The 14411-nt window shown below is 40.8% G+C and overlaps 1 protein-coding gene across 2 annotated transcripts; it reads left to right on the top strand.

Moving 5' to 3' along the window:
• Window positions 1-29: 29 nt before the first annotated feature.
• Window positions 30-13408, top strand: tnpo2b (transportin 2b). 2 transcript variants are annotated; one of them, XM_004539034.4, is made up of 24 exons: window positions 30-236; window positions 873-972; window positions 1201-1276; window positions 1423-1572; window positions 1807-1913; window positions 2036-2169; window positions 2284-2365; window positions 3024-3146; window positions 3240-3358; window positions 3461-3521; window positions 3613-3784; window positions 4584-4736; window positions 5892-6117; window positions 6205-6376; window positions 6466-6660; window positions 6746-6904; window positions 7446-7533; window positions 7626-7724; window positions 7836-7931; window positions 8049-8124; window positions 8454-8553; window positions 8660-8734; window positions 10377-10506; window positions 10615-13408. In XM_004539034.4, exons 2-23 carry the CDS (start codon window positions 874-876, stop codon window positions 10482-10484), a joined length of 2670 nt encoding a protein of 889 aa, XP_004539091.1. In that variant the 5' UTR covers window positions 30-236; window position 873; the 3' UTR covers window positions 10485-10506; window positions 10615-13408. The 2 variants fall into 2 exon arrangements, with proteins under 2 accessions (XP_004539091.1, XP_004539090.1); XM_004539033.4 differs by having other exon boundaries at window positions 7440-7533.
• Window positions 13409-14411: the final 1003 nt, after the last annotated feature.

The raw sequence follows: 14411 nt of genomic DNA, 5'->3' as shown, positions 1-14411 counted from the left end.
TCACCTCGCTCGAATACGGAAGCCGAACGTGATCATACAGATCACCCGGCTTGATTGCAAGGCATGCAATCTCTGTCACATACCAACTAGCATAGCAACCACGTAGATCTACTGCGATTAGAAGTTTGTATTTACCTACACAGACCGCGGATATATATATTATTTAATGTTAGTTGGTACATTGCATCTGCGCGGTTGTCTGTAGGAATATAGATCTACCACATCGGAGAAACCAGGTAAAACCTTTCGCGGTACTTTCAGGATGCTGTTAGCTAGCGGTGCTACTGATAGCTGCCGGGGGAAAGGGGGGGTTGGTGTGCGGCTGCCTTGTTATGCATATTAATTGAACCCCTTTAGCGGCTTTTGTGGCTTGGATTAAAACATAACTGTGGCAGCCGGGTAGTTGATGTGAGAAAGCGTTTCGGCAATCAGTGAATCGTTTACCTGTTACTGCGACGCCAGGCTAGCTTGCTAGCTGATGGAGCGAGACATTTGCGCCTTTACTGTCTGGGCCTCACGTAGAAAAGGTTCTTAGGGTCACGGTTGATAGTTGTTGATGTTTAGCTACTTATTCGTGAAGCCTTAAATGACCACTGGTTGTTGGTGGTCCTCGCCAGAAATGTCAAATGTTCATAAACGCCACTGCTTCCGCAGCACTGTTTTGCTACGCTATACATATTTACACTGACTCCAGCATTTTGTCTCAAATTACGATTCAAAGAACCGGTTTTGAGGCTATTTTAGAATTTGATGCTTTTAATAAGTCAGCATAATTCATTTGTTCTGTAGTCATTACATGGCGTTTTGATTTGTAAGATTACAGGTGCTGCAGTGAGCCCCTAAACGGGTAACGTGTGTGTGTTCTGTTGTAGGATGGAGTGGCAGCCGGATGAACAAGGTCTGCAGCAAGTGCTTCAGTTACTCAAGGATTCCCAGTCCCCAGACACAGCAACACAGAGAGCTGTGCAAGAAGTATCCTTACATCTGGCTCTGTATGTGTGTGTGTTTGACAGTTAGGGTGAGAGGAGAAGGTGTGAAATGTTGCCTCCCCCATGAGAGCTGGTGTGTCAGTTTGGAGGACAATGAGAAGATACTGTTTGTTCAGCTTGCATCAAGTGTCTGTGAAATGAAGGTCTGTGAGGATGTGTGAATTCTTGCTCTGTATTTATAGATGATTCAACTCCTTAACAGACTCTGCAGAAACTGGAACAGCTTAACCAGTTTCCAGATTTCAACAACTATCTCATCTTTGTTCTCACAAGCCTAAAATCTGAAGGTGAGTTTGTGCACATCAAATTTATAATTAAAACAAACAAACAAAAAAAACGCGTACTAGATTTTTTTCATCTTTGCTTACCTCTCTGTATCTCACCACCTCCTTTTGGGTTTTCATGTTGCCTCTCTGCTGTCTTCCTTCTCAAGATGAGCCCACTCGCTCTCTGAGCGGTCTGATTCTGAAGAACAATGTGAAAGCTCACTACCAGAACTTCCCTCCCAATGTGGCAGACTTCATCAAACGAGAATGCCTCAACAACATCGGAGACCCTTCACCGCTTATCAGAGCTACAATCGGTGGGTGTTTCAGTCAGAGAGGGAAGCTTGAGAAATAAAAGGTTTAGTTAGATGGAGTTTTTCAGCAGTGTGAGTCAGATTATTATGGAGGTGGGTGAATTTTTGCAGGTAATATGGTTGTGTGGGAGAAAGCGTTGTATTTTCAAGATCTTTAAATGACAGAGGGTGAGTTATCCGGCTGGGTTTTAAAGCCTAATGTACTAGTGTGTAACTTTTTAACTCTTTATTATAAAGGCATTCTGATCACGACCATCGCCTCCAAAGGAGAGCTGCAGACCTGGCCAGAGCTGCTGCCTCAGCTCTGTAACTTGCTCAACTCGGAGGACTATAACACCTGCGAGGTTAGGGTTACATACCTTAAACACATGCACAGCCTTGCAATGAAAATTTGGTACTATTTTGGTGATAAGGTTTGTGTCTGTTTCTTTTGTAATTTGTTTCTGATTTGTTTTTTTTTTGGCAGGGTTCTTTTGGAGCACTGCAAAAGATCTGTGAGGATTCATCAGAGTTGTTGGATAGCGATGCTTTGAACAGACCTCTTAACATCATGATCCCCAAATTCCTCCAGTTTTTCAAACATTGCAGCCCCAAGATCAGGTCAGTGAAATCCAAGTCTCAGTGTCTGAATCTTGCAGAATTAGCAGTTTTCCTTTCCTCCTCATCTAAAATCTCCTTGTTAAAATTATCTCTTGTTTTTTCTTTTTCGCCAAGGTCCCATGCTATAGCTTGTGTGAACCAGTTTATCATTGGCCGAGCTCAGGCTCTGATGGATAACATCGACACCTTTATTGAGGTGAGCAATTCAACATTTTTTACTTTTACTTACGTTTTTACGAGGATCGCAAAATTTTGCTCCATGAAGGTATTTTTGTTGTTGTTGTTTGGGTTTTTTTGGGGGGGTTTTTGCGAAAGCCTCTTTTTGACTTCAAACAGAAGCTGCATGAACACGGCACTTTTTCAGCTTACTGTGAAAACACCATTTGGCGCCGCACCACCATCTGCTCAGCTGTGATATACTCTGCCACATGTGTTGCAGACAGTGCTGACAGTTTTGTAAACAATGAAGTCTGAGCTGCTCTGCTGGACAAACTATGTGATGACATAATTTCTAAAATGTTCCAAGCCGTTTTTTTTGCCCTGTGTTCTGTAAAACAAAAAAGAAAAGGTTGCATATTTATTCCTGTTGAGCGACATGTCTGCTGTGTCAGTGATGGGCCAAAATGTTCCTAGACTCTAGTTAGTTTGTGGATGTGGGTAGATTGCCAGCACATGTAAAATAATTAAACAGACCTGCACACGTTTTATAGTAAAGGTGTAAAGCCTCATAAAACCTCTAGAATAATAAATGAATAATAAATTGTTTTTGTTCCTTCACCTTTGTTGACCCTACCTGTCTTTCCTTCCCGTTTTTAATTTGTTTTCTTTCTGTTGTTTGTTTATTTTCTATCCAGAGTCTGTTTGCTCTGGCTGGGGACGAGGACAGTGAAGTGAGGAAGAATGTGTGCAGGGCTCTGGTCATGCTCCTAGAAGTCCGAATTGACCGTCTCATCCCTCACATGCACAGCATCATCCAGGTAAAGGCCTGACTCATCTCGACCTTAAACTATGTTTGGCTGTCGCTTTCTCATCTTCTTAATCACTTGTTGTTGGGGGGTTTTTTTTCCCAGTATATGCTCCAGCGGACGCAGGACCCAGATGAGAACGTGGCCCTGGAGGCCTGTGAGTTCTGGCTGACACTGGCTGAACAGCCCATCTGTAAAGAGGCCCTTTCTGGCCACTTGGTCCAGTAAGTGCTCACTTTCTCCCATAGCAAGGACTGGTTTAATGATGAGATAATTTCATCTGAGTAGTAATGTGTTTCCTTATCTTTTTTTTTTTTCCTTTTCAGACTGATACCTATACTGGTGAATGGGATGAAGTATTCTGAAATAGATATCATTCTACTAAAGGTTAGCATCCTCTGGACAAATCTGGCATCTCTTCTTGTGTTTTGCTGTTTACCTGTGTTCTGAATTCACCTTGAGCTCTGATCTCCTCCAGGGTGATGTTGAAGAGGACGAGACGATTCCAGACAGCGAGCAGGACATCAAGCCTCGCTTCCACAAGTCCCGCACTGTCACCCTGCAGCATGAAGGAGGGGAGGGCGAGGAGGGGGAGGACATCGATGAAGATGAGGACGATGATGATGACACGCTGTCTGATTGGAACCTACGTGAGTTTCGCATGCAAAGTTAGAATTAAAGTTAGATTAGATTTCCTTACCAAAACAAGTAAAATGGAGCAGAACAGCACAAAAAATTAAACGTAGAACTAAATTATTAATAAAGAAAAGGTTCTTGTGAAATCTTTTGTGACATAAAATAATCTAAGCATTAGAAGGAAAGAGGTAGGACTGGGTGATCTTTTGAACATTATTTTAAAATTAAGGTTAAAGTAGAATAGAATACAAGGATGTTTGATTGAAAAGGGATCCTGTAGGTTTTTTGAACCTGCGTGGAAACTGCGTCATGTCAAAAACGTCTTTCAACCTAAAACCTATTATATACTGTTTTGTTGTGTAGTATTAATATTAAAAAAGTGCTTCACTTTTTTTTTTCTTCTATTTTTTTCTTCAAAACAGTACATTTGAAAATTCATGGACAAGGTTTAGGGTTAGCATTCAAAACAGTTTTTGGTTAAAGAGTGTGCACATACCGGTGAATTACTCATTACAGAAACATAAAAAATGATTTTAGCAATTACCGATACTGTTAATTGTTAATGTTTAATTATTAACCTTCATTGGGTGGTGGTGTAACAAATTTGTTAAGCGCCCCGTGTGTGTTTGCAAGAGTGCGTGCACGCGCAGGTATGTGAGAGATATGAATAGAAATGGATTGATTTCTCTGGGGAGCATTTACCAAAAAACCCCACCTACTTATCCTCTTTATTATAACCATTATAACCCTGTTGTGGTACCTTTTATTATAACATAGTTATCCAACACTGATCCTGGATTTTCCTCTTTTCAGGGAAGTGCTCTGCTGCCGCTCTGGATGTTCTTGCCAACGTGTTTCGTGAGGAGTTGCTGCCTCATCTCCTCCCCTTGCTCAAAGGCCTGCTTTTCCATCCTGATTGGGTCATCAAGGAGTCCGGCATCCTGGTGCTTGGGGCTATTGCTGAGGGTAAGATGAGGCAGAAGCACAGTAAAGGGGACTTAATATGTTTTTCTATTTTACCTGAGAAAAAATAAATTTCTAGTTTTAATCTGGGCTTTTTGTGGTACCCCAGTTCATCCACTACTGAAACAAGCCATGTTAGTTTTCTTGGCCCCTCCTTTTAAGCTAACTTGCCTATTGCTTGAACAGAAGGTGGATGGATTTTTTTTGCTACAGCCAGAGCTGTGTATCTGAGATTAGAGCAGGGCAATATGACCAAAAACATTTATCGCGATATACATTTGAAAATTTGCGATAACTATATAACTGACAATATAATTGACACTAGACAAAACATTTGACATATTTTTGAGCGCCGTGTACCACATAAAATCGTTTCGAGGTCAGTAAACACAACCAGAATTCATACAGAAGGCACACGGGATTATAAGGGGCACTGTTGATTTTCAGAAAAATCCAAGTATTGATTTTAAGTGTGCCGTATTTTCCAAAAAACACGGTAATAACGACGGCCCGCTAGCATGCTCTACCAAAAATAGTGCTTTGTTGTGTATCGGAGGGACAAAAGCCAAACCAGTTCCACACCACTGAAGTTACAGCATTTTTACAAACCAATTCTGGTTCATCTGTTTCATTTAACGATCCACTTTCGCTCTTCTCATTCTCCGTCGCCGCCATGCTTTTTCCGCCATGTGCGTATGAAAACAAAGGCACTGTGCGTTTTACCCATATTCTATCGCGATATTTCATTTTCTTATCGTTGCCCAACATTATACCGGTATTACCGTGAATGTTATGATATGGCCCAGCCCTATCTGAGATCACATTAAGGATATCTGCTCTCACTGACCAGAACCAAGAGTACAAAAACTGCCTGAAACAAAGCACTTAGAGCAATCTGAAAACTGAACCTTTGGCTCCTAGGGATTACTTTTGTATATGACAGAAAATGGGTATGTGTTGTTTACCTAGGTCCCCTCTAAAGAAAACTGATCATAGATGATAAGTTTAAGACTGTAACTATGGGGAGACCCCCCACATATTGTGTAATCTTTTATAAAACATTTTTTTTTTAATTCTTTTTTAAATTTTAGAAATATCAAAACAAATTCTTTTCTCATTTCCACAATAGTGATAAATAAATTATGTTTATCCTTCCAGGATGTATGCAGGGTATGGTACCTTACTTGCCTGAGCTTATCCCTCACCTCATCCAGTGTTTATGTGACAAGAAGGCCTTGGTGCGCTCCATTGCCTGCTGGACCCTCAGTCGCTATGCCCACTGGGTGGTCAGCCAGCCCCCTGATGCTCACCTCAAACCCCTCATGACGGAGCTGCTCAAACGGATCCTGGATGGCAACAAGAGAGTACAAGAGGCTGCATGCAGGTACAGATCTTCCCTTTTCTTTGTTTTCTGTGTGCTTTCTAGTTTCTTACTAATAAGTGGTTAAACAAATTGCGTCCTTCCTCAAAGTGCATTTGCCACTCTGGAGGAAGAAGCATGCACAGAGCTGGTACCATACCTGAGCTTTATCCTGGACACCCTGGTTTTTGCTTTTGGGAAGTACCAGCACAAAAACCTCCTCATCCTCTATGATGCCATAGGAACACTGGCAGACTCTGTGGGACACCATCTCAACCAGCCTGTGAGCCCGAACGTTTTAGACACAGCTGCATGCATTTACACAAAAATGACAAAAAACAAAGACAAAAATCTCCCTCTTGTTTTGTTTAGGAGTACATACAAAAGCTGATGCCTCCACTGATAGCCAAGTGGAATGAGTTGAAGGATGAGGACAAAGATCTCTTCCCTCTGCTCGAGTGTCTGTCATCTGTTGCCACAGCGCTGCAGAGCGGCTTCCTTCCCTATTGTGAGCCCGTCTATCAGCGCTGTGTCACCCTGGTCCAGAAGACCCTTGCTCAGGCCATGGTGAACCAAACATGCATATTTAATTACTCACAATTTATGCTTTTGCTGCTTTACATAAATGACACTCGTTTTGCGTACATCTCAGATGTACAGTCAGCAGCCAGATCAGTATGAAGCACCCGACAAGGACTTCATGATTGTGGCCTTGGATCTTTTAAGTGGCTTGGCAGAGGGACTCGGAGGCCACGTGGACACACTCGTGGCTCGCAGTAATATCATGACCCTGCTTTTCCAATGCATGCAGGTGAGGAGAGCCTATGTTTGTGTGAATGCCTTTCCAGAGATCATTCAGAGTCAATGCTGTATATGTTTAAGTTTTCATTTTTAATGTTGGTGTATGAATCTCTGACTCTCTCTCTGAATCAAATTAGCTGCATGCATGTACATCAGTATTAGTGTAATTTCATGTAATGGATTTTTTTTTTTTTTTTTTTAAATCCCTGGTTCTTTGTATCAGTTGTATTTAGAAATGCTCATGTAAACAGGATATTTTCCACTACTTTTCACTCTGCATTTAATTTTAATGTGAAGTAGCCAGAGGAAATGTGCTATATTTGTAGCAGAGTGCTCAGCGCTTGCAGCCATTTGATCACAGAAGGTTTATCTGGAAAGAAACACTTTTTTTTGTTTTAAACTGCTCATGTTTTGCAATGTTTTATTTTTTTCAAAATCGCAGAAGAAGGAGGAGGACAACTGCCACGACGTGTTAGATGTGCCAAATTCTTTCAGTCATTTGATGGTGTATATTCACATTACTCCTTGTCTTTCTGTCTCTTTTGTCCCAGGATACGATGCCCGAAGTAAGACAGAGTTCATTTGCTCTGCTGGGTGACTTGACCAAGGCTTGCTTTCCTCATGTCAAACCCTGTATCGGTAAACATTTAGCTGTCTGTTACCCTTACACACCTGTACATACATATACGTATCCCATAATTCTACTTTTTAACATTTTGTGTCTCTCTTAGCTGAATTCATGCCAATCCTCGGAACAAATCTGAACCCAGAGTTCATCTCCGTCTGCAACAACGCTACCTGGGCCATAGGAGAGATCTGCATGCAGATGGGTACGTGGAAGAAGCCCAGTTTTTGTTCTATGTATTTATGCTAACTTTTTGATGTACGGCTGTACAGTGTGAGATGTCGTGTGTCTCATTTTATTTTTATTTCTCTGTCAGGAGTGGAGATGCAGCCATACATTGCTATGGTTCTGAACCAGCTGGTGGAGATTATTAATCGACCCAATACTCCCAAGACCCTGTTGGAGAACACCGGTATATGATTTCACAGATCATTTTATACATGCTTTCAAGGGGAAGGGAAGGGACTTGTACAGATACAAATACGCATTTATCTAAGAGCAGGTTTGACTCATCTCTGTTCTCTTCCAGCAATCACCATTGGCCGGCTGGGCTATGTGTGTCCTCAGGAGGTCGCGCCCATGTTGCCGCAGTTCATCCGACCCTGGTGAGAGATGGTTTGATTCTGAGTCTGAAAAGTGAGGTTGAAGTGAAAATGCAGACTTAAGATACTTTGTTCTAATGGATGAATTATCATTTACATAACTTCATTCTTTAAATGATTTCCAGAATTGTTACTAATTCCTTGGGAATAAGAATTCTTTTCTTCAAGCCCAATAGCAAAATAAGTCGTCTTTCACAGTGACACAACAGTTTGCATGTCTCCCATAAATTTTTGATTTGGTTTATCTCTTATTAAAATGGGACTTGTGAACTCACAATTCTGGCAGCATCATGCTTAGCGGTCACTAACTGGTTAATAATTGCACAATGCAGGTGTACGTCTCTCCGAAACATCCGAGACAACGAGGAGAAAGACTCCGCCTTCCGTGGGATTTGCATTATGATTGGCGTGAACCCTGGAGGTGTGGTGCAGGTGAGACACTGCTCATTGCAGTCATTAGGATTCACAGTGTGCGTATTTGGCTGTAAATTAAATCAAAAGATAGTGTTGAGGTTGATCTCTTCCTGTGTTTGTTCAGGACTTCATCTTCTTCTGTGACGCTGTGGCCTCCTGGGTCAATCCTAAAGATGACCTGAGAGACATGTTCTACAAGGTGAGGGTCCACCTCATTTTAAGGGGCGAGTTCTTGTTTCCACAGCTAGTACCATCCTTCTGTCTCCTCTCCCTCTGAGAGTGACTCGGTGTGAGGTGCAGTGACCTTAGGCGCAGCAGAGTGTTAACTATGAACCTCAGCAGCACAGACAGGGATGTTTCTATGCAGAAAAACTGACTGCACACATTCCCCTCAGGGTCCATCACATAAAGTGTGATCTAAGACTAGACAGACAAACGTCAAAGCACAAGGATCCATTCAGTAATGTTTAATTCAGTCTAATGTATCAGTGTGCTGGGCTTCATTATAAAAGGAACCCTTAATATGGATTTGGATCAGACTGATTGCATTGCAACAGAACTTGTGTAGGACCCTTCCTTTGATGCATTTGATTACTGACCTGTTTCATAATACCCCGTTCCTCTATGGCGAACAAAATGAAATTGGTAAATCTGCCTGGTCTATAAATTTACCTTTTATACTAGGGCTGTGCGATATGACTAAAATCTCATATCCTGATATAAGACATTTATTGTCCCGACAACGGTATGTATCACAAATGTTACATTTTCTGTAAATTCTGTGAATCTCGACTTGCGTGAAGTGTTTTCAGCTGGGCATCGTGTACCTGGAGTCGAGTGTTACATAAGTTGAAACGGCCGCAATTTTCTTTGAGTTGTTATTTTATGGCGTGTCTAAGGTTTATTTTTTAGCACCTGACGGCTCTTTTTAGCTTCTTGTCCGTAAACACTCTGCATGCTATTTCACGTAATTCAGTTTATTTTGAAAAATCTCAACAGGATCTTCAGATTTATTTTGAAAGGTTTATGTGGAAAACAAAGAAGCGGACAGCGGAGCCACGAGATGGTTTTACCGTCGTTGTTGCTAACGGCAACGCATAAAAACTGTCGCTTGTCCGTCCGTGGTGTGGTTATATTAAGAGAAAGCGAGAACTTTAAGAAATTCTACAGTGACCATCAAAACGATGAAAAAATATTTGCGTAAACAGTTTATTTTGCGACACCACGAAATAAATGATAGCGTAAAATGAAACGATGGACGTTTTCATATCGTCATCCGATATGCATCGTTATATCGAACAGCCCTATTTTATACTATTTTGATCTAAGCTGATTTTGGCCTAGTTTATAGTATTTTGATACTATATGACGTAGGTCTCCAGAAAATATTGGGTGATGCCTATTAGTTTCACTCCATGTCCCTGAAGGAAGTAACCACTTACTGGACACTGTTTTGCACACACATACTTTACTTAGGTGGGACTCTCTCAGCTATATACGGCTCCTTATTTAAGTTTTTGTTTTTTATGTTCCTCTAAGAGAACTATTGCATTATTTTGAAAGTTGAATCACTGCTAACCGGCTATCTTCAGCTGGATTGCTGGCTCGGTTGTAGTTGTGGTGGTTAAAATGTGACCACAAGTGACACATTCAGTGGGTCTGTAATGCAGTAAGCAGTGGTTGCAGCATAACATATAGAGACAAAGTGGAAATTTTAGAGCAGATAATAACACAAGATCCTGAGGTTGTAATTATGCTTTTTCACTGGACTGTTTCTCGATCAGTCCACTTCTCCTGCCTGCTTGAGATATTGAAGAGATGCCATTTTTCTGTTTCCAAAGATCTTGCATGGTTTTAAGGAGCAGGTTGGGGAGGAGAACTGGCAACAGTTTTCAGAGCAGTTCCCACCACTGCTGAAGGAGAGACTGGCAGCCTGCTATGGGGTTTAGATTCTCTACACCCACCTAAGAGGTAATGCCACATCCAGCTTCATTTAAACTGCATTTTTAGGCACAAACTGCATTTGATTAATATTAACTTATTTGTGTCCATCTCTCTCTCACTTTTCGCTCCTTCCAGGTGAGCCAGCAGGAGGAGGGTGAATGGGAAACTCATCCATCTGTGTATTGCACTGCCCTGATCTGGGGGGAGGGAGAGGGATGCTATTGGCCGCTCCCCCTGATGGACGGCCCCCACGCCCTATGTGTTTGTCCATAGAGGGAGGGTAGGCGGGTGGGAGGGAGGGACAGGGAGGACACCTCTAGATTAACTAGGCAGGGACCTGACACAGAAAAACTAACTGGTAGGGACAGATAGAGAGGGACAGAGAGAAGGAGACGGAGGAGAGATGGAGGGAGAGACAGGATGGGAAAGAGGAGAGGCAGGGAAAGATACCAGCATAGAGTGAGTTCAGGGAAAGAAACGGAGGGAATTCAGTAATAAGGAAGGGAAAAAAGAGCCACAGAAAGGTCTGTTACTTGGCTTTGAGGACAGGGACAGCTGAGATTTTAATGGGATTCTTAAACTTAAGAGTAATTCTTGACCGACAGAGACAGACCAACGAACACAGACTCTCACACTTTAACTTGCACATGCTGTACATTCAGTACATGTAACAGACTGTAGGTGGCACTATAATTTAGACTTTTTAAGACCTACTACATGTAGTTAGGGACCGACAGGTGTCTAAATTCTGTTCATTTTCTGGGTGATACATTTCTTTTCCGGGGAATAGGATTCAGTATAAATTACTTCATCCATAGTCACTGAAACAATACTTAACTGTAAGATAATCTAGCTATCTTCATCTGTGTTTCCTACCTTCATTTTTGACCAGAGTGCTGCTTCACAGAGCTTTCTATCTATCAGACGTATTCCTGTCACATTTTCTACCTGATCAAACCAGAGTAAGAGAGCAGGAGGGAAAAAAACTAAGCATCTTTTCCTCTTGGCTTCACAGCAACCATTCCTCTAGGAAGGGAGGATTAGGGCTAACACATTTGTTTTCTCTCCAGAGGGGGAGGAAATATTACCAAGAAAATCACATTTTTAGTTGTCTCTGTGCAGCTTTGTGCGTGTGAATGTGCACGCGCGCACGTGTGTGCATGTGCAGTTTATAAATCCTTACTTCGGCATTCTGTGTTAACAGTCCGTGAAATGTGTATTGTTTTTGATATGGTACCGAGCTAAAACTTGACTCCCACCGCGATGTCCTTTGGCACCTGTTAACTGTGACCAAGTGTGTGTGTTTGTTTGTTTGTTTTTTTTGTATGTGTGTGAGTGTGTATGTGTTTGTCTACATTCGTACTGATATCCATTTGATGCCATATCAATATCTTAAGTAAAACAGTGATTGGCAGTGTCATTGTGATCTTTATAATGTTTTAAAACTGGTCCTTTTTTTGCTGCTACTGATGATTCTTGTTTTTGTTTTTGTTTTGTTTTTTTATATAGTGGATTTAAATTCGCACACTTAACACAAAAAATGAATTAATGCTATTTTCAGTGACTAAGTTGTTTTTTTGCACTTTTTAAAAAATTTTTATTTTACCTATATTTTGTTTTTGTATGGATTTTTTTTTTTTTAACCTCACCCATATGATATGGTTTGACCCTAATGTCAGTGTTTGTCATACTGTGTTGCACTGTGAAATTAAGTGTCTGTGACTGGCAAAAATATCCCAATACTAAATGGCAAATAAAAATAACTTTGTGAAACTGCGACTAATCCGCACTTTTACAATGACTAACCTTGCCATATTGCTGAGTGGTACGTGTGTGCGTGTGAATGTATGTGTGTGTGTGTGATCCTGCATGTGTAGGTGCGCATGAGTACCTTTTTTTTTTACCTATGAGCATGTTTTTGATAGTTTAGTTATGATGTGTGCACAGTAGGGATGCAAATGATATTTTCTTTCTGTATTTGGAAGGGTTGTAGCCTGCCCCAGCATACTTTGTGTGCATGCTCAGTGTCGGTGTTTTCACTTTGCGTGCGTGAAAGTGTGTGTGTGTGTGTGTGTGTGTGTGTGTGTGTGTGTGTGTGTGCAGTTTGATGGATATTTTAGAAAAAAATGATTGCCCTTTACACACCAACACACCACCTCAAATCACAATAAGACAAGAGCACAGTACACTTAAAATAATAAAAGCTAGGACACTGCCAAAGAGCAATAGCCACTGAAATTTTAAAAGCAGACAGTGATTAGAGGTGAGCTGCTATTTCCAATAGTCACCTTGTTTGTCGTGCTGGTGTAGAGTTAGACGCACAGTGGGGCTTTTATGGATAATCATTGTTAAGGTTTTTCCAGCAAAATTGACTACAGGGATTTTTTTTTTTTCCATTTGATAATCTGCCAGTGTTTTGCAGCATGTTGACATTTGGAAACACGCAGTGGTACTTGGTTTGACCTAGACTGTGACCATAGAGATAATCAAACCGATCCTTAGTTATTTCAAATATGAGATAATCTCAACCCCAGTTTAATTCTCTCGCCACTGTCTCTTAGTTCAAAGCTTGAAAACACATAAAAATGTTTGTGGTTGCTTGTTTTTTGCTTTACTGCTATATATTTTTTTTTTTTTAAATCTTCATGAGCAGTTTTTGTATTGGCAAGGTCGGTGTATTTTGTTTCTTTGTCTTCTTCAGTGCCAGTCAAGATTATGATGAATTTGAAGTGAAAGTGGGGGCATCACGGCTTCTTTAAGAGGAAAAGAAGCAGTTTATGTGTCCGTTCTGTTTATATAATAAAAAGCATGATAATGTTGCAGTTTGGCAGAAAGACTTTGGTACTTTTTGTTTTTCTGTGAATTCCTCTCGCCAGTCTTGTTCCCTTTTTTGGAAGATGGGAATAGAAATAAAAATGCTTTCAGTCTATTATATGATTTATAGTTTGTGTGGAATCTCAAAAGTCCAAATGGATAGTGGAGTCGTGAAATAAATCATGACGTGCATGCTGAAGGGTGATTGTTACAGTTGCCAGTCCAGTGTTTTTTATCAAAGGATGACGGTTTGGTGTGAATTCTTAACTCTTAAAAATCCTTAGCCCTTAGGGCTTAAAAGTTTGTTTGTTTTTATGCTGTATTTTCTGTTCATGCAAAACTGAGCTGCAAACTCCATCATGTTCAGCCATGAGTTATCTCTGGAAATATTAATGTTACCAGAATTTCCTCAGGTCACCTCGTCAGGAACTCTACTTGGCACAAAGGTGGATGTTTTACAAAAGCGCACTGCAGGACTCTCAGGAAATAAAAGTAACATCGCTTGCTCTGTTTAGTTTTCACAGCAGACCTGGCTCTTGTACTGAAAAGTAATGATGCAAACGTCCCAGCTGTCCCGCTAAACTGTTACCTTTATCCCAGAAAACATTACAGTGTCTCTTAATCTGCAAGGGTCACTTATAGATCTGGAGGAACAGGAAGAACAGTTACTTTATTGTGTAGATGTTCACGGAGAGAAAATGTGGCATATTCAGATGTTTGTATCTTGTATCTGCAGTTTATTTACTTAATTTCAAATATGAACTTTGTATATATTTCACACATTTTTCACTGCTCAGTGTAGATTTTTTTAATATACCAATTTCATTTTCAAAATTAAGATGTATTGTTTTGATCATTGTAGTGCATTTCGGGCACATCTATGGAAATGCGTTTATAAAATGTTATGAGTAATATGATCCACCGCAGACTGCAGACTGGGTCAGTGATTAAACACATTCAACATAAATGTAACATAGTACATGCATAACATTTCTTTCTCAGCTACTTTTAATTGTGAACTAAAATATCTTATACGAGTGTATATAACAACAGCCTTTAGTTCATGGATTCTGCATTTGAAGCCTCCATATTAGCATTTTGTAGCATATAGCATTAGC

This window comes from Maylandia zebra, linkage group LG6, assembly GCF_041146795.1.
Source record: "Maylandia zebra isolate NMK-2024a linkage group LG6, Mzebra_GT3a, whole genome shotgun sequence".
Lineage (NCBI taxonomy): Eukaryota > Metazoa > Chordata > Actinopteri > Cichliformes > Cichlidae > Maylandia > Maylandia zebra.
The sequence above is the reverse complement of the archived record's forward strand: the minus strand, read 5'-3'. Positions and strand labels throughout refer to the sequence as shown.

Coding starts and splice junctions, on each gene's coding strand:
- tnpo2b (XM_004539033.4), top strand. CDS start 874: ATGGAGTGGCAGCCGGATGAACAAGGTCTGCAGCAAGTGCTTCAGTTA. Junction 4,737..5,891: donor GCTTGGGGCTATTGCTGAGG/GTAAGATGAGGC, acceptor TTATCCTTCCAG/GATGTATGCAGGGTATGGTA. Junction 6,118..6,204: donor GTACAAGAGGCTGCATGCAG/GTACAGATCTTC, acceptor CCTTCCTCAAAG/TGCATTTGCCACTCTGGAGG.